At 42.3% G+C, this 25,135-nt stretch overlaps 1 protein-coding gene across 4 annotated transcripts in view; it reads right to left on the bottom strand.

Moving 5' to 3' along the window:
- Positions 1 to 518: 518 nt before the first annotated feature.
- The window catches only part of CABP7 (calcium binding protein 7), a 56,536-nt gene continuing 31,919 nt past the window's right edge, over positions 519 to 25,135 (bottom strand). For 2 of the 4 annotated variants that reach the window (XM_063454755.1, XM_063454757.1), the window contains exons 2-5: positions 23,118 to 23,261; positions 15,886 to 15,998; positions 6,608 to 6,761; positions 519 to 2,611 (exon numbers count right to left, since the gene is read on the bottom strand). In XM_063454755.1, coding sequence (XP_063310825.1) covers positions 2,484 to 2,611; positions 6,608 to 6,761; positions 15,886 to 15,998; positions 23,118 to 23,261 — 539 coding nt within the window. In that variant the 3' untranslated portion in view covers positions 519 to 2,483. Of the gene's footprint in view, positions 2,612 to 6,594; positions 6,762 to 15,885; positions 15,999 to 23,117; positions 23,262 to 25,135 lie in introns of all 4 variants that reach the window. The other 2 variants (XM_063454756.1, XM_063454758.1) reach the window with 2 other exon arrangements.

The raw sequence follows: 25,135 nt of genomic DNA, 5'->3' as shown, positions 1-25,135 counted from the left end.
CACTCCTAGAGCTCATTATCCCGATTCTCATTGTGATGATACAATAACTTCCTGTAGGAAGAGAGCGTGAAGGGAGACGATTACTCTTTATATGCCTGAGAATTAGAGTCTACTATCCCTGCCAGACAAAATGTGCATCTTCTAGAGTGTCATTAAGATCACCCCATTACAAATTTAGTTTTGTGTGTGTGTATATATACATATATATATATATATACTTACCGTATATAAAAACACATATTGTATTTTCATCAAAATGGTGTTAATAAAGGAATTGTACTCATAGCACATGGCAAAATAACACTGCTTGTGATACAGTACCACCTGCTACAACACTTAAATCACCATCTCTAATGGAGAAGGGCACCGTCTTGGCACTTTGGTGGCAGCAGTCCACATCTAGCTGCATCTAGATTGGCACCAGAGGCTGTACACACCTGCACTCTAAACAATAGTCAACTGCACACTTTGAATGACTCACACACTGTCAATAAACAAGTCTTGCTTCCACTATGAGAGAAATCCAGACAATACAATTTATTGCAAGAAGAAAATAAAGAAAAAAAATAATAATTATAAAACAAAACAGTGAAATAGATTGGGAAAGTGAAAGTCACTACTGGGAAATATATGAAAAATTTGATAAACCAGAAGAAGCAAAAAGGCTATAGCATGAAAAAGAAAGAGGGTTAAGAACCTTATTTCTTCTGTGTTCTATGAAATAAAGAAAGAGACCTAAAACAATATAATATAGAGCATTGGTGGAAGGAAGAAGAGTCTGACAAATTGAAGAATAAGAACTACAGGAAAAAGTAGGAGAGCGTTGGGAAGAAAAAACATAAGAAATAAAAAGACTTGGGCAAAAAATGGAAGACAAAAATATACAGACATAAAGAGAGGGAGATATGGGAGAGAGTAAGAGCCAAAAAATTAATAAGAGACAAAAGGAGAAAAACAAGGATTTGTTGTCTATAGTGGATAAAAAGGTCCTCCGCACATGGCACACCTTCAAAGGGTTACTAACTGACTGCCTGTTTCTGTGCGGATTGGAGCAGGGAGAGGATTTCTTTCTTTTTTTTTAACATTTATTTCTATTAACAAGCAGTTTTCCATGCATGGTTGCTTTTCTACATTTGGTTGGAATTAGAGAAGATCCCAAATGAAAATCTCTAAGCAGTTACAGTCTTAGGTTTTACAATGGACAGCAAGAAGCTGTAACAGTGGAATTAAGGTGGAACATGGGATGGGAGCAGGGCAGTCAGAAGGAGGAATTATCACAAAGTGAGACGGAGTTGCAGTAACTGGAGCATGAGAGAAATGGGCTACTGGATGATGTGGGCAGAGAAAAGGAAAAATCACGCCATGAAAAACATAATGAAAATGCAAATGGTTTAAGTAATGAAGAGGGCAAGAAATTAAATTCAAAATAAATGGGGAGAGCAGGATGAGATAGCGTGAAGATAAGTTAGAGAGAAACAGAGTAAATGCAGAGAAGAGAATAATATGAGAAGAACACAGACTGTTAATGCAGAATGACAGAGTTATTAAAACATAAGTTATAACCAAAAGAGACATTCGGGGCAGAAGACAAGTGCTGCTTAGAACTAAATACAAGTAATTCATGAAAACAATTGTAGAGGTAATGTATGAAAAGAGGAGGTCTGAGGAATAATAAAGATGCAAAGAGGTCTAGAAGAACAGATGTCACAATGCAGGAGAAATAAAAGGAATAAGTGAGTGGTGTTCTGTATGCAGACAGACTCTACCAACCAGATTTATGAGGAGCATACCTGATTTGAAGAAAGCCAATACAAAGCTTTTTTTCTGATAGACTGGCCTGCATCATAATGCTTTGCAAGGTGATACTGGCATTGTAGCAACGACATGAGTGAGCAATCACAGCAATCCAAATGTTGCAACCTTGGGACAGGTTGCTAACATTTTAAACAGAAGCCTAAACATATAGACATGTGGAAGGAAAAGAGCAAAGAGCTACATATAACGTGAATCCCTCCAGCATTTCCGGGGTTAAGGCAGGTGACATTGGGAAGGGGAACACATTTAATTAACCCTCATGATGCTTTCCCTTGGCAGCATATAAAATCAGGAGCTCAGTATCCATTCTGACCCTGTGCCCAGTGGTCGAAGTGTTAACCATTCATCAACCAAAAGTGTTATTGCTCATAAATATAGAGTTATATATCCGTATACATATATACATCTAAATTATATAGAGAGAGTTCCTTTGTTTTATAGGTTATAAAAGCACGGATGGTCACCTGACAATTTAAATGCCCATGCATTTTCCATGCAATTCTTCCCATGCACATTCTGGGTGAAGGAATCCCATTGGTGTAATGGTGTGGAGAGCTTTAGTCCCTCTGGGTCCATTAGTCCTTGAGTAGGCCAGAGATCAGGGAAGAGAAGTGGGAGAGAACATGGGAAATGCTCCAAAAAGTACATAATTGGGATGCCTGCCTCCATCACTTCATGCCACTGCGCAGGACCTGATTAGCTGCTATTAGCATTACGCTGATGATGAAAGCAATTGCAAAGGCGCATATCAGACTCTTCCGTACGCATGTCTGGCGAATCTGTTGGTTTGAAGAACCTGTAACATGAGTAATTTAGAGGGAACACAATAAGGTTGCATCAGTACAAACTTCCAGTCTGCCAGTGTGATACATGAAGCATGCACAAGAAAGAAGGGATGAATCAGCATAGACATCAGAGGGAATTCCATTACGCCCACAGTTTTCATATTTAATGGCATGAACATATAAATAACAAGTATTTTAATTAGTTTTATTGTTGGGCTGGATTGCACCTACATTATTTAGTATTATCTTTGCTTGCCAGCTTAATTCTAAACTGAATCAAGTGTTATTTCTGCTGTGCAGTGCCTGTGTGTATAGAATGGATAGATGTGTAACACTGTGCTAGTGGGGTGACACTGTGTATAAAAAGGAGAGATTCGTAACACTGTGCTAGTGGAATTACTGTGTATATAGAAAGGAGACATTTGTAACACTGTGTTAGTAGGATGACTGTGTGTATAGAAAAGAGAGATGTGTAATACTGTGCTAGTGGGATGACTGTGTATATAGAAAAGAGAGATGTGTAACACTGTGCTAGTGAGATGACTGTGTAAAGAAAATAGAGATCTGTAACACTGTGCTGAGGGAATGACTGCGTGTATAGAAAAGAGAGTTATGTAACACTTTGATAGTGGGATGATTGTGTGAGCAGAACGGAGAGATGTGTAACACTGTGCTAGTGGGATGACTGTGTGTATAGAAATGAGAGATTTGTAACACTGTGCTAGCGGGATGATTGTGTTTAGAAAAGAGAGATGTGTAACACTGTGCTAGTGGGATAACTGTGTGCATAGAACGGAGAGATGTGTAACACTGTGCTAGTGGAATGACTGTGTGTATAGAATGGAGAGATGTGTAACACTATGCAAGTGGAATGACTGTGTGCATAGAACGGAGAGATGTGTAACACTGTGCTAGTGGGATGACTGTGTATAGAAAAGAGAGATGTGTAACACTGTGCTAGGGAGATGACAGTGTGCATCAGGCCCGGACTGGCCATCGGGCAAACCGGGCAAGTGCCCGGTGGGCCGCGGTGGCCATGGGCCGAGGCCGGCAGGGGAAGGTCCCAGGATCTCCCCTGCCGGTCTATGCAGGGCCGGCACTATCCGAGCGCCGGCCCCGCTGTTTGCCATGAAGGGCCGGTGAGGAGATCAAAGATCTCCCTCACCGGCCCGCTTTAATAGACCTGCGGCACATGCGGCTGGGGAGGGAGAGGACCCGGCGGAGCTCTATCTTGCAGTTCCGCCGGGTTCCTCTCGCGAGATCCGGTGCGTTGCCATGGCAACGACCGGATCTCGCAAGAGTTCTCACTCACCCACTGGACCACCAGGGATGATGTGCGACTGCCGGTCCCCCCCGCCTCTCCTTGGTACCACCATGCCGGCCCCCCCTCTCCCAGGGTAAAGGTAAGAAGGGAGGGGGGGGCACATAATTAGTTATCAGTTGTTTTTTTTACCACCCCAAAACAAAATCCCTTTTAACATGCACACACATCACTCTCACACACAGCACTCTCACACACAGCACTCTCACACACAGCACTCCCACACACAGCACTCTCACACACAGCACTCTCACACACAGCACACACATCACTCTCACACACATCACTCTCACACACAGCACACACAGCACTCTCACACACATCACTCTCACACACAGCACACACAGCACTCTCACACACATCACTCTCACACACAGCACACACAGCACTCTCACACACAGCACACACAGCACTCTCACACACAGCACTCTCACACACAGCACTCTCACACACAGCACACACATCACTCTCACACACAGAACACACAGCACTCTCACACACAGCACACACAACACTCTCACACACAGCACACACAGCACTCTCACACACATCACACACAGCACTCTCACACACAGCACACACATCACACACACAGCACTCACACACAGCACACACAGCACTCACACACAGCACACACAGCACTCTCACACTCAGCACTCTCACACACATCACACATCACACTCAGCACCCACACTCACAAATCACACACAGCACCCTCACACACAAATCACACACACTGCACCCTTAAACACAGAAGCCTCACACACAAATCACACATCCAGCACCCTTAAACACATCACACACAGCACCCTCACACACATACACAGCATCCTCACGCACAGCACCCTCACATACAGCACCCTCACACACATCACACACAGCACCACTCAAACACAGCATCCATCACACACACACATAGTGCGCCTTTCACATACACACTACACCCCTCACAGACACCCACTGCACCCCTCACACATACACACAGAACCCCAACACACACACACAATACTTCCAACCATATTTATTTTATATATATACACGCACACACACTACAGCATCCTCACGCACAGCACCCTCACATACAGCACCCTCACACACATCACACACAGCACCACTCAAACACAGCATCCATCACACACACACATAGTGCGCCTTTCACATACACACTACACCCCTCACAGACACCCACTGCACCCCTCACACATACACACAGAACCCCAACACACACACACAATACTTCCAACCATATTTATTTTATATATATACACGCACACACACTACAGCACCCCTCACACACATACTGCACCCCTAAACACATTACATTCCAGACACACACTAGATCCCTTACCCAACTCTGGATCATATACACACACTAGATCCCTATATACACTCTGATTCCGTTATATACACACACTCACTAGATCTCCTACACATTCTGGGTCCTTCAAACACACACTAGACTCCTGTATACACACACACACTACATTCCTAACATACACACTCTGGATCCCTTATACATACACTAGATTAATTGTAAACAAACACATACTACACCCCTAAACACACACTCTCTACAACCCCTACAAACACTACATCACCTATATACACACACACACACTATAGCCTGTATGCACACACTTGCTACATTCCCCTATACACACATTCTCTACAGCCCCTAGCCACATATGCATTACATTACACCAAAAACACAACACGACTAAAACCGACCTTATTACACAATACCACACCACAATCAGCTCACTCTACACACACGCAATACCACAAGCAGGCTCTAAACACGTGGACAATACTCTTTCCTGGCCCTTTTGTCTCCTGGTATCCATTAATAGAGACACCGGAGACAAGTTGCAAGGAAACACAGTGCAAGCATGTTATTAAATTTGCTTGCACTGTGCAGAACAAATACAGGGCTTTTTTTCTCATGCTAGAGCTCTTTAGCAGAGCTCTGCCCTGGAAGAGCATTGACCCAACGCTCACTTTGAGTGATGACGAAACACTTCCTCTCTGCCCCGCCCCCTTAGTGGGCCGCTGTGCTAAAAAAATGCCCGGGCCGAATTTTTCTCCCAGTCCGGCCCTGGTGTGCATAGAATCAGAGATGTGTAACACTGTGCTAGGGAGATGACTGCGTATAATGGAGAGATGTGTAACACTGTGCTAGGGAGATGACAGTGTGCATAGAATCAGAGATGTGTAACACTGTGCTAGGGAAATGACTGCGTATAATGGAGAGATGTGTAACACTGTTAGTGGGATGACTGTGTGTATAGAAAGGAAAGAGGTTGATGTAGGTTTACTACTATAAAGAAGTTTAAGAAGGTAGTATGATCCATGCAAAGCCAATGAAAACCAGAACACTCTGCCTACCATTGTTTGCCCTATAAGTTTCATTTTAGAATGTCAAAATTCAGATGAAGCCTATTCATAGTTTAGACACAACTCATTTTCTGCCATACTGTAACATTCTCATAAGCTCTTAAATATTTGTGTTTTTTTTATGTAAAAGGTCAGATATAAGCAGTTAGATTTGGTATCCTTTAATAGTGAATCTGGCACATGTTATTTTCTTGACAAAAAAAGTTAAATAGGGATACAAACATACATTTCTATTTCTATTGGAAATGAATTTGCTTGAAAGGGTTATAAGACGTTTACCCTCAACACTCACTCTCCATATCGACAGGACAATCCCCTCTCGTACCCAGGTTTCCAGACTCCTCGGTCAGGATGATATTTTCAATGTCACGCATGGACAGGTGCTCGCAGAATGTGTCATACAGCAACCTCTTCAGTTCTTCAACTGACAGTGACTGCATGTCACACTGCAGGGATATAAGGGACTGTGGTCACTGCCCAAAGGACTTTACACAGCTAAATACTGGATAAGTGCAGGTCACAGGCAAGGTCAGCCTCAGTGCCATTTCACCCACTAATTCTACTAGCAGAAAGAATAAAAACATTTTAAACAATAGTAAGCAGTAAAACTTTATCTATTCCCCCTCGTTCACTGTACTTAAGTTTGCTCGGTACTCTGCATACACAGTGTTTGCCTTCAGAATAGCCATTACGTTTTATTCCTACTGTGGAGCACTGCACATGTGTCTGACATATTATGTGCCGATGATATTGTTTTTTCTATTTCCAATGTGATATTAGTGACTGTCTGTGATTTTAACTGCATATTTAGAGAATTCTCTATTAATACTATCTGGCAATGTAATTATTAAAAATGGTTAGTAAAATCTATGAGGGAGTGAGTAAAGATAAACTAAATGCTTGTAGGTGTTTAGTGTGGTCTCCTCTGCAATGTGATTGATCTGATGTAAGTCTAGTGAATCACACTGCAGTACTTTCACAAGGTTTACTGAATTAATTTCTGGCTGTCTTTAAACTCAAAAGAGGACGCTACCTACATCTCTCACATTCTATTAGGGTCCACATCAGCTCTCCTTGAGCCTAAAGGGATAAATAGATGCCCTGCAGGGATTTAAAAGAAGACTTAATTTTCTTTCTCTACACTGGATTGAAGAATCCTGGATTATTTTTGATGTAGTCAATTTTTTGTGTATTGCTGTGTGCGGAATATGGGAATTAGTTTTATGGGTTACATTTGACAGTGCAGGACTATTGGGATAATTTTAAGTAATATTTTACGTTACCATCTGTTTAAAGAAGCACTATAGGGTCAGGAACACAAACATGTATTCCTGATCCTATAGGGTTAAACTCACTATCTAGCCCCCCTGGTCCCCTCATGCCTCCCTAAAAAGTAAGTAGTAAAACCTACTTGTATTCATGTCTGCAGCTGCATATTTTGTCCCTGTTTCCCCATAGGATTGGCTGAGACTGACAAAGAGGCAGATAAGGGGCAGAGCCAGCACAATTCGAACACAGCCCTGGCCAATCAGCATCTCCTCATAGAGATGAATTGAATCAATGAATCTCTACGAGGAAAGTTCAGTGTCTGCATGCAGAGGGAGGAGATACTGAATGTTTGGATGCATTTTAGGCAGCCATGACCCAGGAAGAATCACTATCAGCCATCTAAGGAGTGGCCAGTGAAGTTATCACTAGGCTGTAATGTAAACACTGCATTTTCTCTGAAAAGACAGTGTTTACAGCAAAAAGCCTGAAGGTAATGATTCTACACACCAGAACAAATTCAATAAGCTGTAGTTGTTCTGGTGACTATAGTGTCCCTTTAATTTTTATTAATTTATATTAATAATATATAAGGGCAGTATGCAGTATGACACTATGCTGCCAGCAGACAGTAACTGGATCCAAATTACACTGCTGCATTGCATTTCACACATATATTAAATGCTCACATGTTAAATGTTTACAGCTGAGAAGGGAGAGAATGGCATGATGAAAATGTATAGTTGTCTAGGTTGAAAAAAGAGACCATCAAGTTCAACCCTAAAGACCTGTATTTTAAGATGCTGTTCCAAAAGATGGCAAAAAAAAGCAAGTGTAGCCATTTCCAATTATGCCACACAAAAGGGAAACAATTCTTCTTGACTCCATAATGGCAATCACATTTCTCATTGGATCAACAAGCTCTACATATCAATTGTATTCTTGAATATTTTGTTTAAAAAATTATCTATAGGAGGTGGGGCCTGACAGATGACCAGGACGGTGGCATGGTGCTGGAGCTCCTCGGGGGAATCAACTTATAAGATCTTAAACTTGCTCCATTTTGGCAAGATTACTCCATACAACCCCATGGAGTACCCTACCGATTATTTGCTAACTTCTGTCTGTAGCTGATCCTCACAGTCTGTGTTCTGCTATCCTGTGGTTTGCAGGCACATCCCTGGATATAATAACTTGGCGGGGTCCCATTGACAAGACATCAAGCCTACAGCTGAACCATAGGGTTAAGGCCTGGTTCTCAAGAAAGCCGCCCTGCTGGGGCCTACAGCCAGAAGCCCTTCCCAAAGTCACCCTTGCTCGGAGATTCACTCCTCTTGAATGTTGACTGCATTTGTGAGACCTCCCTGGCAAGACAAGCCGCTGCCCACAAGGTCTGTCCTGCTGGCCGATGTGGCTTGAGTGGGTCTCTCCCACATGTTTCCAGAGGGGTGCTACAGAGGAGTAGGCACAAAAGGCTGCAGCTGCGGTGGTCAGCACCTCATCACTCTGGCTCACACACTTGCAATAACTCGTCCCGATACCGGGCCAGTGAGCATGCAAGCCCCCAACGCAATCTACTTGTCTTGGAGGCCCATTACTCCTGTTACCGGCTACATGGAATTTGCGGTCAGTGGACATGAACACAATAGAAGGACTCCATCAAGGTGGCTGAAAGTGGCGGCGGCTGAGACTCTCCCTCATTAGGAATCAGCTGACTAATCCAAAATCCTAGCAGATTGGCTATATAACTGTCAGGGTACCTGAGGCCTCTACCTCTAAGGGAGGTAGAGACTTGGTGGTTTATCCGTCCAGGCGAGCTGTTTCCTCCGTTCCTCGCGGTTCATCCAGTCACTTAAACACCGGCCGCGAGGAATCCACGTCCTTTTCTAGCAAGACGCTCAATACGTGACGTCATGACGCTATCACGAGCGACCTGTCACTCAAGTGTCCGATATCCAATCGGTACTTGTCAGAGGCGTGATTACTATCCAGAGCCAGGGTATTTAAGCTTACTTCTCACTTCAGCTCATTGCCCTGTCGTGGTTCTAGCTTGTCTAGTCACTCAGTGCTCTGGTATTCTAGTTTGCTCTTTTGGTTTTGACTCGGCTCGTTGTACTACCCTGTTTCTCTGTTATCCCTTGACCCGGCTTGTCTCTCGCTTATCTGTCTTCTCGTTCCCTCGACCTCGGCTTGTCTCTGACTATTCTTTACTCTCGGTACGTTAGTCCGGCCATTCTAAGGCCCGGTATACGTACCTTTCCACTCTTTGTACTCTGCGTGTTGGATCCCTGTCCCGATCCTGACATTACGACAGGGCCAATGGATCCTGCAGGTACAAACAGTCAGCTTGGTTCTTCGGATCCCAGGTTTGACGCCATGGAACATAGGATGGATCAGATGGCTTTGGCACTACAGGCACTTTTGTCCCGTGCTAGTAATCCACCTGAGGAGACACGTACTCCTTCTATCTCTCCTGCAGTCTCAGGTCTAGAGGTAGCCACTGTAGGTGCTTCTTCCCGTATTACCCCACCAGTACGTTATGGCGGGTCACCGGAGAAGTGTCGTGGCTTTCTAAACCAGATTAGCATCCATTTCGAACTACAACCCCGCTCTTATCCTACAGATAGAGCAAAAGTTGGATTTATTATTACTCTGCTCATTGAAAAAGCTTTGAGATGGGCCAATCCTTTATGGGAGAATGATAATCCACTCGTCTATAATTATAATGCCTTTGTAGCTGCGTTTAGAAGAACTTTTGACCCTCCTGGCAGAAAGGTCAATGCAGCTAGATTAATGTTGCGCCTTAAACAGGACAATCGAACACTTGTGGATTATGCACTAGAGTTCAGATCCTTGGCGGCAGAAGTTAAGTGGAACGAACAGGCTTATATAGATGTGTTTCTGAATGGGTTATCAGATGTAATTCTTGACGAGGTCGCTACTAGAGAACTCCCTGAAAATTTGGAGGATTTAATTTCTTTTATATCTCGTATTGATGAACGCTTAAGAGAGAGGCAGAACACTCGAGATAGGACCCGTAGACCCTCCTTTAAACTAGCGCCTACCTTTCAAATCTCTGAGTTCGAAGACTTACGTATTCCTGAACCTATGCAGATAGGCAGTACTCATCTCACTGAAAGGGAGAGACAGTACAGGAGAAGGGAGGGTTTATGTATGTATTGTGGAGTCAGGGGTCATTTACGCCTAAATTGTCCCAATCGTTCGGGAAACGCTCGCACCTAAGTTCCTCTAGAGGACAGGCCTTGGGTGTTTCTACTTTGTCCTCTATTCACAACTACAAGGAGCTCAGGCTTGTGTTACCCGTTTCTTTAAAGTGGGAGAGGGGAGTAGTTAAGGCTATGGCACTAATCGATTCTGGAGCTGCTGAGAGCTTTATAGATCAGGGTTTTGCTGCCAAGCATGCTATTCCATCCCAGTTAAAAGAGACACCTCTGGCTGTTGAGGCCATCGATGGTAGACCGTTACTTGAGCCTGTTATTTTTCATGAGACCATACCGATTAACTTGACTGTTGGCATCCTGCATAAAGAGGATATATCCTTGATGCTCATTTCTTCTCCGTCTATTCCCATAGTTCTGGGGTACTCCTGGCTGAGGAGACACAACCCTATTATTAATTGGGAATCAGGGGAGATAGTTTCGTGGGGAGAGAATTGTCAAGAAAAATGCTTGCGGAAGGTCTTACCTCTTGGGTTAACTAATACATCGAATACCTCTGACAATCCTACAGAGACACAAATTCCGTCTCAGTATCTAGATTTAAAGGCAGTATTTGACAAAAAGAAAGCCGATACCTTACCCCCACACAGGTCCTTTGATTGCAAAATTAACCTACTCCCTGGTACCATGCCTCCCAGAGGTCATGTATACCCATTATCTATAAAGGAGAACTCAGTCCTAGAGGAATATATTCACGAGAATTTAGACAAGGGATTCATCAGGAGGTCCTCCTCCCCTGCCGGGGCTGGATTTTTTTTTGTTAAAAAGAAAGATGGTTCTTTGAGACCTTGTATTGATTATCGAGGCCTGAATAAGATAACCATTAAAAATGCCTACCCGATTCCCTTGATCACCGAACTCTTCGATCGTTTGAAGGGCTCTACAATTTTCACCAAGTTAGACCTCAGAGGGGCATATAACTTGGTGAGAATCCAGCAGGGACATGAGTGGATGACGGCATTCAATACTCGATATGGCCACTATGAATATACCGTCATGCCTTTTGGGTTATGCAATGCACCAGCAGTATTCCAAGATCTGATTAACGAGGTTCTTAGGGAATTTCAGCAAGAGTGCGTCATTGTATACCTAGATGATATACTCATTCATTCTAGTGACATTGAGATTCATCACAAACAAGTCAGGAGGGTTTTGCACAAGCTTCTCCAGCATGGCTTGTACTGCAAGTTGGAGAAATGTAGCTTTGATCAAACCCAGGTAACCTTTCTCGGCTATGTGATCTCTGGGGAGGGGTTTAAGATGGATCCGGATAAGCTCCAATCCATTCTAGAGTGGCCTTTACCCACAGGTCTTAAAGCCATACAGAGATTTATTGGTTTTTCCAATTATTATAGGCGCTTTATTAAGGGCTATTCTTCCATTATTGCACCTATCACTAACATGACCAAACAGGGGGCTGACACTAAGAATTGGACTACTGAAGCTCTCCTTGCGTTCAAAACTCTCAAGGAGCTTTTCGCTTCCGCTCCAATTTTAGTTCACCCTGACACTTCTCTGCCATTTTTGCTCGAGGTAGACGCATCAGAGACTGGTTTAGGTGCTGTTCTATCCCAAAGGTTGGGTGTTGATAAACCATTACATCCATGTGGATTTTTCTCTAAAAAATTGACCGGTACTGAAAGCAGGTATGACATTGGTGACAGAGAATTACTAGCGGTTATCAAGGCTTTGAAAGAATGGAGACATTTATTGGAAGGTACATTACATCCTGTTACCATCCTGACAGACCACAAAAACTTGTCTTATATCGGAGAGGCCAAGCGTCTGTCCTCCAGGCAGGCTCGTTGGTCGTTGTTTCTTACCCATTTCAATTACGTTCTGACTTACAGACCTGGGTCAAAGAATTCTAAAGCCGATGCGCTATCTCGCCAATATGAACCCTCTGCTTCAGTTGAACCACTTTTGTCTTCCATTGTACCCAAATGCAATATTATTGCTAATACCAGTCTCAAAATTCATTCCCCGCTACTTGACCAGATCTTGAAGTCACAACATCTAGCTCCCGGAAACACTCCTGAGGGAAGAAACTTTGTTCCTCCTGAACTTCAACTGGAGCTCTTACAATGTTTTCATGAAAGTAAAATAGCTGGTCATCCTGGTATTCGCAAGACGTACTCTCTGATATCCAAGGATTTCTGGTGGCCTTCACTTCGTAAGGATATTGAGGAGTTCGTCGCAGCTTGTGAGACTTGTGCCAAGACTAAACTATCTCATGCATCCCCATGTGGCCTGTTACACCCCTTGGACATTCCTGAGAAACCTTGGTCCTGTTTGTCCATTGACTTTATCGTTGATTTGCCTGCTTCCAAAAGACAGACTGTTATTCTCACGGTGGTGGATAGATTTACCAAGATGGCTCATTTCGTGCCATTACCTAAACTTCCGACTTCCCCTGAATTGGCGGAGATTTTTGCGAGAGAAGTTTTTCGCCTACATGGGATCCCTTCAGAGATTGTTTCTGATAGAGGTTCTCAATTTGTCTCACGTTTCTGGAGATCCTTTTGTTCTCAAATGGGCATCAAATTGAACTTCTCCTCTGCCTATCACCCTCAGTCTAACGGAGCTGCTGAACGTACTAATCAAAAGATCGAACAGTATCTGCGTTGCTTTGTTTCCGAACACCAGGACGATTGGGTCGGTCTGATTCCTTGGGCGGAGTTCGCACACAATAACCTTGTTTGCGATTCAACTCGCTCTAGCCCTTTCTTCATGAACTATGGCTTTCATCCTTCGATTTTTCCTTCGGTTTCCTCTTCTCAGGGGATACCGTCGGTTGATGATCATGTCGCCAACCTGAAGAAATTATGGGATCAGACTCGGCAAATTCTATTACATAGTTCCTCGCTGTTCAAGAAACACGCTGACAAGCATAGAAGAGCGGCTCCTGTTTTTGTTCCGGGGGATAGGGTATGGTTGAGTACCAAGAATATTCGCCTAAAAGTTCCATCTATGAAATTTGCTCCTCGCTACATAGGCCCTTACAGGGTTCTCACTCGTATCAATCCGGTTGCGTATCGCCTTGCTCTGCCACCTGCCTTACGCATTCCTAACTCCTTTCATGTCTCCTTGTTGAAACCTCTTATTTGCAACAAATTCTCCTCTAAGGTCTCCTCACCTCGTCCTGTTCAGGTGGAGGGTCGGGAGGAGTACGAGGTCAGCTCCATCATTGACTCCAGAATTTCAAGGGGAAAATTGCAATATCTGGTCAACTGGAGGGGTTATGGTCCTGAGGAGAGGAGTTGGGTACCTCAGGAGGACGTTCATGCTTCTCGCCTTCGCAGAGCATTTCACCTCCGCTTCCCATCTCGCCCCGGTTCATTCCGCCCGGTGGGCGTATCTGAGAGGGGGGGTACTGTCAGGGTACCTGAGGCCTCTACCTCTAAGGGAGGTAGAGACTTGGTGGTTTATCCGTCCAGGCGAGCTGTTTCCTCCGTTCCTCGCGGTTCATCCAGTCACTTAAACACCGGCCGCGAGGAATCCACGTCCTTTTCTAGCAAGACGCTCAATACGTGACGTCATGACGCTATCACGAGCGACCTGTCACTCAAGTGTCCGATATCCAATCGGTACTTGTCAGAGGCGTGATTACTATCCAGAGCCAGGGTATTTAAGCTTACTTCTCACTTCAGCTCATTGCCCTGTCGTGGTTCTAGCTTGTCTAGTCACTCAGTGCTCTGGTATTCTAGTTTGCTCTTTTGGTTTTGACTCGGCTCGTTGTACTACCCTGTTTCTCTGTTATCCCTTGACCCGGCTTGTCTCTCGCTTATCTGTCTTCTCGTTCCCTCGACCTCGGCTTGTCTCTGACTATTCTTTACTCTCGGTACGTTAGTCCGGCCATTCTAAGGCCCGGTATACGTACCTTTCCACTCTTTGTACTCTGCGTGTTGGATCCCTGTCCCGATCCTGACAATAACTCGTGGCCACATTTAGCAACTAACCTGTAATGTTTTAGCTATTATTTTCTGTTATTATATTCTAATTGAGTATTTACCATAGATGACCCCTCAGACCCCACGGTTTACACATGTCTTGCAATTTATCTACAGTTCTATGCTTCAACATGTTTATTTATTTCTCTATCTGCTTCACCTACATAGAATTGTGTTCCTCATGATTTTTTTTTTTTTAAATTTAATAACAAATTGTGCAGTACCCTTGAAATGCTGACCAACTATTATGCTATGTTTATCTTGTACTTGCACGAGCTACTGGGGCAAGCTACTCCAATGCAAAAAAATAATAATTCTACAGACTCTGATAAGACAATCTCTTTAGGTAGAAAATGCCACATCTTTATTGTTCCTACTTTAACGAACCCTTTTCTCTGCTGTAAGCAAAAACACTTTTTTTTCTGGTTTCAATTAATGACATATTGTCTGTTGTATATTCCTGCTAAGGAACAGGTTAGCATATAGTTCTGCAATACCCTTCTTTAACACTGGTGCCCACAATTGCACTGCATATCCATTGATTTATAAAGAGGCAAAAAAATATGTTTTGATAAACTGAATCAATACCCCTTTTTATGCACGAAAGCAACTTAGTAGCTTTCCCAATGGCAAACCGGCATTGCATACTGTCGCTTAGTATGTGATCTATAATAGTTTCCAAGTCCTTTTTCATTTAAAGTTATCCCTAACTATAACCCGTTTAATGTATAAGTGACTTGTGGGTTCCTTATTCCAAAATGTGTGACTTTACAAATATCTCAAATGTTATTAAAAGTCCATGTGGTATTGCTGTTGTGATGGTAGTCACCATCACTGGGAGCAGAAGGACACTTTACAATGGTTCCTAAATGGCTCCCATGTCTCAGGCACCCTGTGCCCTTTTTCTTTTCTAAATGGGCACAGGGTGCCTGAGACATAGGAGTCATTTAGGAACCATTGTAAAGTGTCCTTCTGCCCCCAGTGATGGTGACTACTGTCACATCTGTATTGTGTGAATAGTATAGGTTTGTAAGTGTGTATAACTATACAAAAGAATATAATAACACTACAATACAGACACCAAATCATTTTGTTTCTAAGAATAATCATGGTACCTTCCAAAATACAGTGTCAAAGTCTGCACCACGCAATTTATCTGGGATCCCCGTAGTTGTGATCTTTGGTCCTAATAGTGTCACAAACTCTTCAAAATCCACTTGGCCGTCTCCTAGGAGAAAGAGAGAAAGAGAAGATATGCATTGGAAACACATGTAAAAAGAGAGATGTGATATGGGAAAACAACATTTGATCGGGGAGTGATAAAACCAATAATGATAGATAAATTGGCATCAGAGTGTAAGAAATACCAAAAGGTTAGTGATAGAATTTACATTACTGAGAAAGGACTAGAGCTCAAATACTGGCAAATAGAACTGGAAAAATGGATTAGGAAAAAATGCTGATCAATTAATTGTATTTTATCAACCTATGATAAAAAGAGTTTTTGTATAGAGCATGTACTAAGAAAAATATACAAACTGGCAGAGACAAATATAGTCTGCATACATACTGGCTATACAGAATATGTACACCGCCTGAACAAACCAACCCTACATAATATGTACAGAGCTTGAACAAACAACAATATATACACAGATTGCATAAACAGGCCATCCATAATATGCACAAAGTCTCAACAAATGGACCGTCCATAATATGTACACTGCCTGCACTAACAGACTGCTTTGGAAAAAAACTGACCTTAATATGTACATAGTTGGAACAAACTGAGCATAATATGTATTGATTCAGCACAAACTGACCATGATATATATGGAGCAGGCACAAATGACTACTAAAAAGTATGATACCTGTACAAACTAGCCATACCTGATATGTACACAGCCTGCACAAATGGACCATAATATTTAAAGAGACTGTGAAAACTATATGTATAGAGCCAGAACAACCTATTGATAATAGGTATAGAGTCTTTACTGTATCCACAATATGCAAAGGGAATAAACACACTGACTATAATGTATGTAAAAAAATAAACTCAAACTGTGTATACGTACCAGTTTTGTATAGAACTTGTTCAAACTGATCATAAGACACTAATACACAAAATGGAAAGAGTGCATATACAACAGGTACAGTTTGAAATCCTTTATGGATAATTTTCAATGTAAAACTATGGTGTAGGGTCACACCATTTAGCAATACTGTGTGTTATGTATGGATACTGTCTGCACCAACAGACAAATATATTTACACAATGTTAGACTAAAAGCAGTTGAAATTTGGTACTGGACCCCTTTCAGACCGCTATACATACATTACATAACTTTTTTGTGATTATCTGCAGATTTAAGTGTGCATATAGTGTGTGGATGCTTTGTGTATAGAGTCGGTACTAGTCTGTTAATGCATTTTTATGTGTGTTATTAAGGTAAATGCATTGTCGGTTAGAATGAATACATATGTGTTTTGAATGAATGCAGCATGTAAGTGAAATTATGTATTTTTACTGAGCGCATTTTACATTTGTGTGTGACTGCAAGACTGTATTTGTGCAAAATAGCATTATGTGTCAAAGTAGGTGTGTATTTGTGTTAGTGCCATTGTATGCATGCACTGACCTTCCACCGTCATTGGCCCTCTTTGTATTTATGTGCATGTGGAATGTGAATGCACTTGTGAATTTATTTGGAGAACCATTATGTACAGCATGTGAATGTTTGGGTGCATTTGTGGGAGAGTCACTGTTTATATTAATGAAGGACTGTATTTGTGCAATATATGTGAATCCAGTTTGTGTGTAAACTGTGCTTTTTCCTCTGTCTGTTATCACTTTAGAGTCCATCTCTTTCCAAGTCATCTATAACTGTCACTCCCCATGTCATTATTATTATTATATTATTTATGTCATCTCTCCTTCTCCATGTTGTTCATCTTTGTTTGGACAATTTCTCTTTCTAATTTTCTTTTCCAGCTCACGACTTTCAGCCTAGCAAAAGTTGTATTATGCATGCAAGTACTCCATAGACTTGGATGGTGATGTTTACCTATTGCACGTTTACCTATTGCATTGCAAGAAAAATTATAAATAATTATACTGTTTATTTTATAACATTTTTGTTTCAATTACATGTAGTCCCTGGTCCCCTTTTATAATCTGGAAAGAAATGTAGTGAAAGAAGGCCAAACTCATTTCTGCATCTCAGCTGAATTAAATGTTACCAGTTTGCAAGTCTAGTTAAGAAACTGGGAAACAGGCCGGGAGAGAAACCAATGTGCATGTTTTAAAGTGTATACATTTCCTCTGAATTTCAAAGGCTGCCTAAATGTAATTTTCACTTTAACTTGCATATCAGATCCATTGAGCATGTAGAGCACTTAAAGCATGTGCTTTCAACCAAACAAAATGTTTAATTTGGGTCCTGATCAGCTTTATTCAGGCATTCCAATAGACTTAAAATTTATAACCAAAAAACAAACAGACAAGGATCCAAAGTAACACTGTAAGCAATGATCAACTGCATTGTTATTCCTGAATGTGATGATGTTCTGTGTGACTTAATTGGGATGTGATGAGCCTTAAAGTATGCTTGTGAGGATGCAAAGTTATAAATTAATGGTTTAAATCAAAATATTACTCCTGAGTTTCTTCTCAGAGTTTTGATCAGAAAGCAGCTGTTGTGATGTGTCCCTATAATTCCAGTATATATGTAAAATAACTGGGATGGGCCACGCAATGCTAAAATCAATATAAATTATCACAGAATCATACAATAAAATTATAAAAATAATAATAATTTACACTATTTTAAAAAAGCATGTTGATGAATAATAATCTAGTTCATATGCACTATATAGTTCTTTTAGATCACATTGATCACACAGCAGATTTATAGTGCTTTTTGTAGGGTCCAACCTAAACTCACTGTACCTATTACACTCACAGTGAGATGATATTATCTGTGGATCTACCTTTTGGCCACCCTCCCTCCCCTCGCCCCCCCCCCCCCCCGCCCCCCTGCTAGCACATACAGACACAATGTAATTGTGTACACTGAGAGTGCACTTACAAGTCACCTCCCTTGAGACAAGTCCAAGAGCACGCACAGACCCTGCACACAAAATGCAGAGGACACATACATTGAGCTCATATATAACAGGCTGCACAAAAGGTCTGGGGTAAATATACTCCCTGTGCAGTGAATAATGCTGAGATAATTCTGATTACATTCAGACGGAGACTGTATCTAGAGCAGAAGGATGTCCTATTTCTATGCATGCAGTAACAGCTTCTAATCGTGCCCTAAACAACAAGAACAGTGCCAACAAAAAGAAAATACTGTACATAAAATATAGAATAAGTATGCAGTTGAATTTTTGTAAATATCTTATTATATATTTTCATGTGGCAACACTGAAGAAATGACACTCTGCTACAATGTAAAGTAGTAAGTGTACAGCCTGTATAACAGTGTAAATTTGCTGTCCCCTCAAAATTACTCAACACACAGCCATTAATGTCTAAACCAGTGGCAACAAAAGTGAGTACACTCCTAAGTGGAAATGTCCAAATTGAGCCCAATTAGCCATTTTCCCTCCCCGGTGTCATGTGACTCGTTAGTGTTACAAGGTCTCAGGTGTGAATGGGGAGCAGGTGTGTTAAATTTGGTGTTATCGCTCTCACACTCTCTCATACTGGTCACTAGAAGTTCAACATGGCACCTCATGGCAAAGAACACTCTGAGGATCTGAAAAAAAGAATTGTTGCTCTACATAAAGATGGCCTATACTATAAGAAGATTGCCAAGGCCCTGAAACTGAGCTGCAGCACGGTGGGCATGACCATACAGTGGTTTTACATGGTCACATGGTCGACCAAAGAAGTTAAGTGCAGTGCTCAGCGTCATATCCCAAGGTTGTCTTCGGGAAGTAGACGTATGAGTGCTGCCAGCATTGCTCCAGAGGTTGAAGGGGTGGGGGGTCAGCCTGTCAGTGTTCAGACCATATGCCGCACACTGCATCAAATTGGTCTGCATAGCTGTCGTCCCAGAAGGAAGCCTCTTCTAAAGAATTTGCACAAGAAAGCCAGCAAACAGTTTGCTGAAGACAAGTAGACTAAGGACATGAATTACTGGAACCATGTCCTGTGGTCCGATGAGACCAAAATAAACTCATTTGGTTTAGATAGTGTCAAGCGTGTGTGGCGGCAACCAGGTGAGGAGTACAAACACAAGTGTGTCTTGCCTACAGTCAAGCATGGTGGTGGGAGTGTCATGGTCTGGGCCTGCATGAGTGCTGCCGGCACTGGGGAGCTACAGTTCATTGAAGGAACCATGAATGCCAACATGTGCTGTGACAACATGATAACGACCCCAAACACAACTCCAAGACGGCCACTGCCTTGATAAAGAAGGTGAAGGTAAAGGTGATGGACTGGCCAAGCATGTCTCCAGACCTAAACCCTATTTGGCATCGGTGGGGCATTCTCAAATGGAAGGTGGGGGAGTGCAAGGTCTTTAAAATGCACCAGCTCCGTGATGTCGTCATGGAGGAGTGGAGGAGGACTCCAGTGGCAACCTGTGAAGCTCTGGTGAACTCCATACCCATGAGGGACAAGGCACTGCTGGAAAATAATGGTGGCCACACAAAATATTGACACTTTGGGCCCAATTTGGACATTTCCACTTAGGGGTGTACTCACTTTTGTTGCCAATGGTTTAGACCATGGTTCGTCAACCTGGTCCCTACCGCCCACTAGTGGGCGTTTCAGGATTCCAGGTGGGCGGTAGGGATTTCCAGGTTGATCGGGCGGGCGGGTGCGAGCCGGCGGTACCCGTGCGACTGGGTACCGCCGTGACCATTTGCGGCTCCGGCCCGCCCGGTAAACCGCCAGGGCCGCCTTCCAAAGTGTCCATCGGGTGGCCCATGCTGTCAGGGCCACCCGATGGATGCGGATTGTAAGGGGGCCCGGTCAGCGCTGGGCGCTTTAACAGCGCGACCGGGCCCCCTGTGATGACATCACAGAGCTGGGAGGAAGTGATTCCCCGGTCACTCCTCCCAGCTAAAACTGAGAGCCGCGCGGGAGGATCACCAGGGAGTCAGAGTGGGAACTCTGACTCCCATCCACCTGAGCCACCACTGGACCCCAGGGAAAGTCACCCTCCTGCACCTTAAAGGTAGGAAACAGGAGGGTGACTTAAATATAATGTGTGTGTGTGTCTTTGTAGGTATGTCTTGTGTGTGTCTGTCTGTATGTGTCTTTGTATGTATGTCTTGTGTGTGTATGTGTCTGTCTGTGTATATGTGTGTGTGTGTCTGTATGTGTCTTTGTATGTATGTCTTGTGTGTGTGTATGTGTCTGTCTGTGTATATATGTGTGTGTGTGTGTGTGTCTCTGTATGTATGTGTGTCTTGTCTTTGTATGTATGTCTTGTGTGTGTGTGTCTGTATGTGTCTTTGTATGTATGTCTTGTGTGTGTGTATGTGTCTGTCTGTGTATATATTTGTGTGTGTCTGTATGTATGTGTGTCTTGTCTTTGTATGTATGTGTCATTGTATGTGTGTCTTGTGTCTGCATGTGTGTGTGTCTATGTATGTCTGCATGTGTGTGTGCATGTCTGTGTGTCTGTTTGTATGTATGTGTCTTGTGTGTATGTGTGCCTGTCTGTGTCTTTGTGTGTGTATGTATGTGTGTCTTGTGTGTCTGTATATGTGCCTGTCTGTGTCTGTATGTATGTCTTGTGTGTGTCGTATGTGTGTCTGTATGTGTCTTGTGTGTGTGTGTATGTGTCTGTCTGTATGTATGTGTGTCTTGTCTTTGTATGTATGTGTCATTGTTTGTGTGTCTGCATGTGTGTGTGTGTCTATGTATGTCTTATGTGTGTGTGCATGTCTGTTTGTATGTGTGCCTGTTAGTTTGTATGTATATGCTGCGAGACTAAATATTTGATATCTGGTTCGATTTTCGTAAGGAACAAACGAAGGTCTCTTTCAGTGATATTCAGACGACTTCTCTGTTTGCGCATAATATGATTTCTCATTTGTGCGTCAGCTCATCTCCTCTCCCTCCTCAATTCCCCTCCCCACCTTTTTTTCCCCTTTTTTCTATTTTTTAACCATCCTTATAGCAATGCCCAGTAGGAAGGCTGAGCTAGGTAGCCCACTTACTATAGTCCACTATAACATACAGACACACACATACAGACACACACAGACACACACACACACAAGACAGACACACACACAGGACACACACACACAGGACACACATACAAAGACATAGACAGGCACACATACGTGTGTGTGTGTATGTGTGCCTGTCTGTGTCTTTGTATGTGTGCCTGTCTGTGTCTTTGTGTGTGTGTCCTGTGTGTGTGTCTGTATGTTATAGTGGACTATAGTAAGTGGGATATCAAATATAAAGTGGGCTAAATATTTGATATCAAAGATATCAAATATTTAGTCTCGCAGCATCAACCTCAAGGATCTCATTAATCACTAGTAAAGGTAATTTCAATTTACTTTATTGTTTTCTCATTAAACGTTATAAAGTTAAAAACCTTATAAACCTGCATTAAGTAGAAATAAAAAGATAAATGTACGTACATTTATTTTTTTTAAAAACACCCCCCTTTCTTAAAAATATTCTGCATTTGAAAACTGGTGGGCGGTAAGGAAATTTTTTCAACCAAAAAGATGCATTAGTGGGCGGTAGGTAGAAAAAGGTTGACTACCACTGGTTTAGACATTAATGGCTGTGTGTTCAGTTATTTTGAGGGGACAGCAAATTTACACTGTTATACAGGCAGTACACTTACTACTTTACATTGTAGCGGAGTGTCATTTATTCAGTGTTGTCACATGAAAAGATATAATAAAATATTTACAAAAATGTGAGGGATTTACTCACTTTTGTGAGATACTGTATATATTATAGCAGTCACAAAATGATGCATACTTTCTTATCTTTGCTTGTTCTTGGGCATAGACCCACTGGACATGGATATAGATAGAGTGTACATGGTAAAAAAAAATCCCAAAAAACTGAAAAGATACATGTTAGAATCTGTATGCAGAAGAAAATGTGCACACATAATACATATAACTATTTTTAATATCAAACACATGTGTACAAAAAGCATCAAGTGCTTTTAGAGGTGTCCAGAAAATGCATATATAGCCAGTATCTAGTAGGGGAAGCTGATTGCTCATACAGTGCTGTTACAGTATCCAGAAACATAGAGAGTCTGCATAAATTGTCCAAATGGAATGCACACTCTACCAGCAACATCCAGGGGGTTCATCATGGGGTGTACTCGGGCCTTACCATCCATATCGAGTCTTTGTATTATGACCTCAAGTTCCACTTCGTTGGGCATGTACCCCAGGGATCTCATTGCAGTGCCAAGTTCCTGCTTGGAAATGAATCCATTTCCATCACGGTCAAACACCTTGAAGGCCTCTCGAATCTCTGTGCGGAGACATAAGTTAGATTAACCAATTCCCTGTTGTAAGATCCTAGCGTGTCTGTGCTTCCCATTAACATAAGGACTAAAGACTTTGCATACCCATGTCATAGATTCACATATGAATATGTATCTAATATGTATTATGTAAGTACAACACTCCATGTTCTGCTACCCAACACATTTCTCATATATACACACTCTCTGGATACACACACTGCTTGGGTGTATACAGTGTGGCACATGCTATCATAAACTGGACATTGGACACCTTTTGGATGTGCAAATGATTACATACTTTCTCTCCTTAAATCCAAGCGCTCTCTAAGTGCACATAATCTATGAATGCACACACACATACTCTGAATGTCTATTTTCTATAAAAGTAAACCATTTATACCATAATTAAAGAGAGTCTGTTAGATATCAGGGTTTTATTAATTTGACTTTAGTATTTTTTTTATTTAATTTTATCTTTTCTCTGTATTTATCAAACATGTGGTTTTGATGCCTGAAAAATAAAATTAAATGTATAAATAGACATTGCTGAATTTACTTTTATCCCGGAAATGAGCGGCTCCTTCTTAGCTACCTGTCAGTTATTGATATAAGCTCTTCTATTTGCACCTCAAATAGAGCACAAAGGGTGCATAGGAATATATGAACAAACAGAAACATATGGGGATATTGAGCAATATGGTGGTGGTTAAATTCCATCATTATTTTGATTGTATTTATTAAAGTGACTTCTCAATGTTTTATTTAATGGTGGGTAATTTCCAATGAAATGACAGTCTCCCGGTTTCCTAGTTCCCTATCCAAACTCACAAGAGTCCTGTGCCAAAGCCTAGAGGTCGAGAACCATACTTGTTAAAAAGAATTTAAAGAAGGAATATATCAGTCAGAGGTACATTAGATGAAGACATATTAAATCCAACACAAGAAAAAAAAAGAATGCCATACTTTTAACCTTTTAAAACATAGGTTTGTTATTTTTCAACTTAGAACATCTGGTAAAGTTGTACCAAATCGTAATAAATAACGTAGAGACTTGACATGCAATTTTATTAAAGACACGGAGGCTCCTATTATGCATAACTCTTTCTTTATTTCCTCAGCAGCAAAGATAGAGGAATATGAATATTGTAAAAAATGAAGAAAAAACAGTATAGATACACAGGCAACCAATCACATAACAGAGGAAGTGAGTATATAAGGCCTGTGTTTCCCACAATCCCCCTCTTTCTTTGCTGCTTCCTCAGATCAGCTAAGTATTTTACCTTGCTCTACATGTTCTCAGCAATTATTGATTTTATTGAATTTTATTGCTGTTTGCACTTTGCTCGTTTGTTTGTGTATTTAACATTTTCTCTCCTGGTGTGCCTAGTGGGTTTCCCATCCCTCTATTACTAATTTTCTCCGCGGAGGGGATTTTCCGCCTTACTTCCCCTGCGGTTGTTTTTTCCCTGCTGGGTGCTCGCTCGCTATCTTTCCACGGGCGGCTGCTTGCCGCGGTCTGTTTGTTCCGACCGCGGCTGCATGTCTCTCGCCCTCTCTGCACACGTGCCGCGGGGATAGGGTGCACGCGCCCCTTCCCCCAGTAGGTCCGGACCGCGAGAGCTATCCGCCGGCCTCCTCGTGCGGCGGCCATTTTGGAGGCGGAGCTCACTCGCGGCCGACACCACTGCTTTCTGCGGCTCGAGGTCTGCCTGCTGTCCGCCTCTGCCGTTCCCTGGGTCCCCTGGCACACCTAACAGCATCTTTCTCTGTTCTCGTTGGGTTACTCAACCCTGTTTGCTCTACATACCTTTTCAACGTCACCTGTGAGTAATTGTTACCATTATGGAAGACAAGGATGAAGGGCAAGTAGGCCCTACTG

The sequence above is a fragment of the Pelobates fuscus genome, chromosome 5 (assembly GCF_036172605.1).
Source record: "Pelobates fuscus isolate aPelFus1 chromosome 5, aPelFus1.pri, whole genome shotgun sequence".
NCBI lineage: Eukaryota > Metazoa > Chordata > Amphibia > Anura > Pelobatidae > Pelobates > Pelobates fuscus.
Note: the sequence above shows the minus strand (reverse complement) of the source record. Positions and strands in the feature narration are given on the sequence as shown.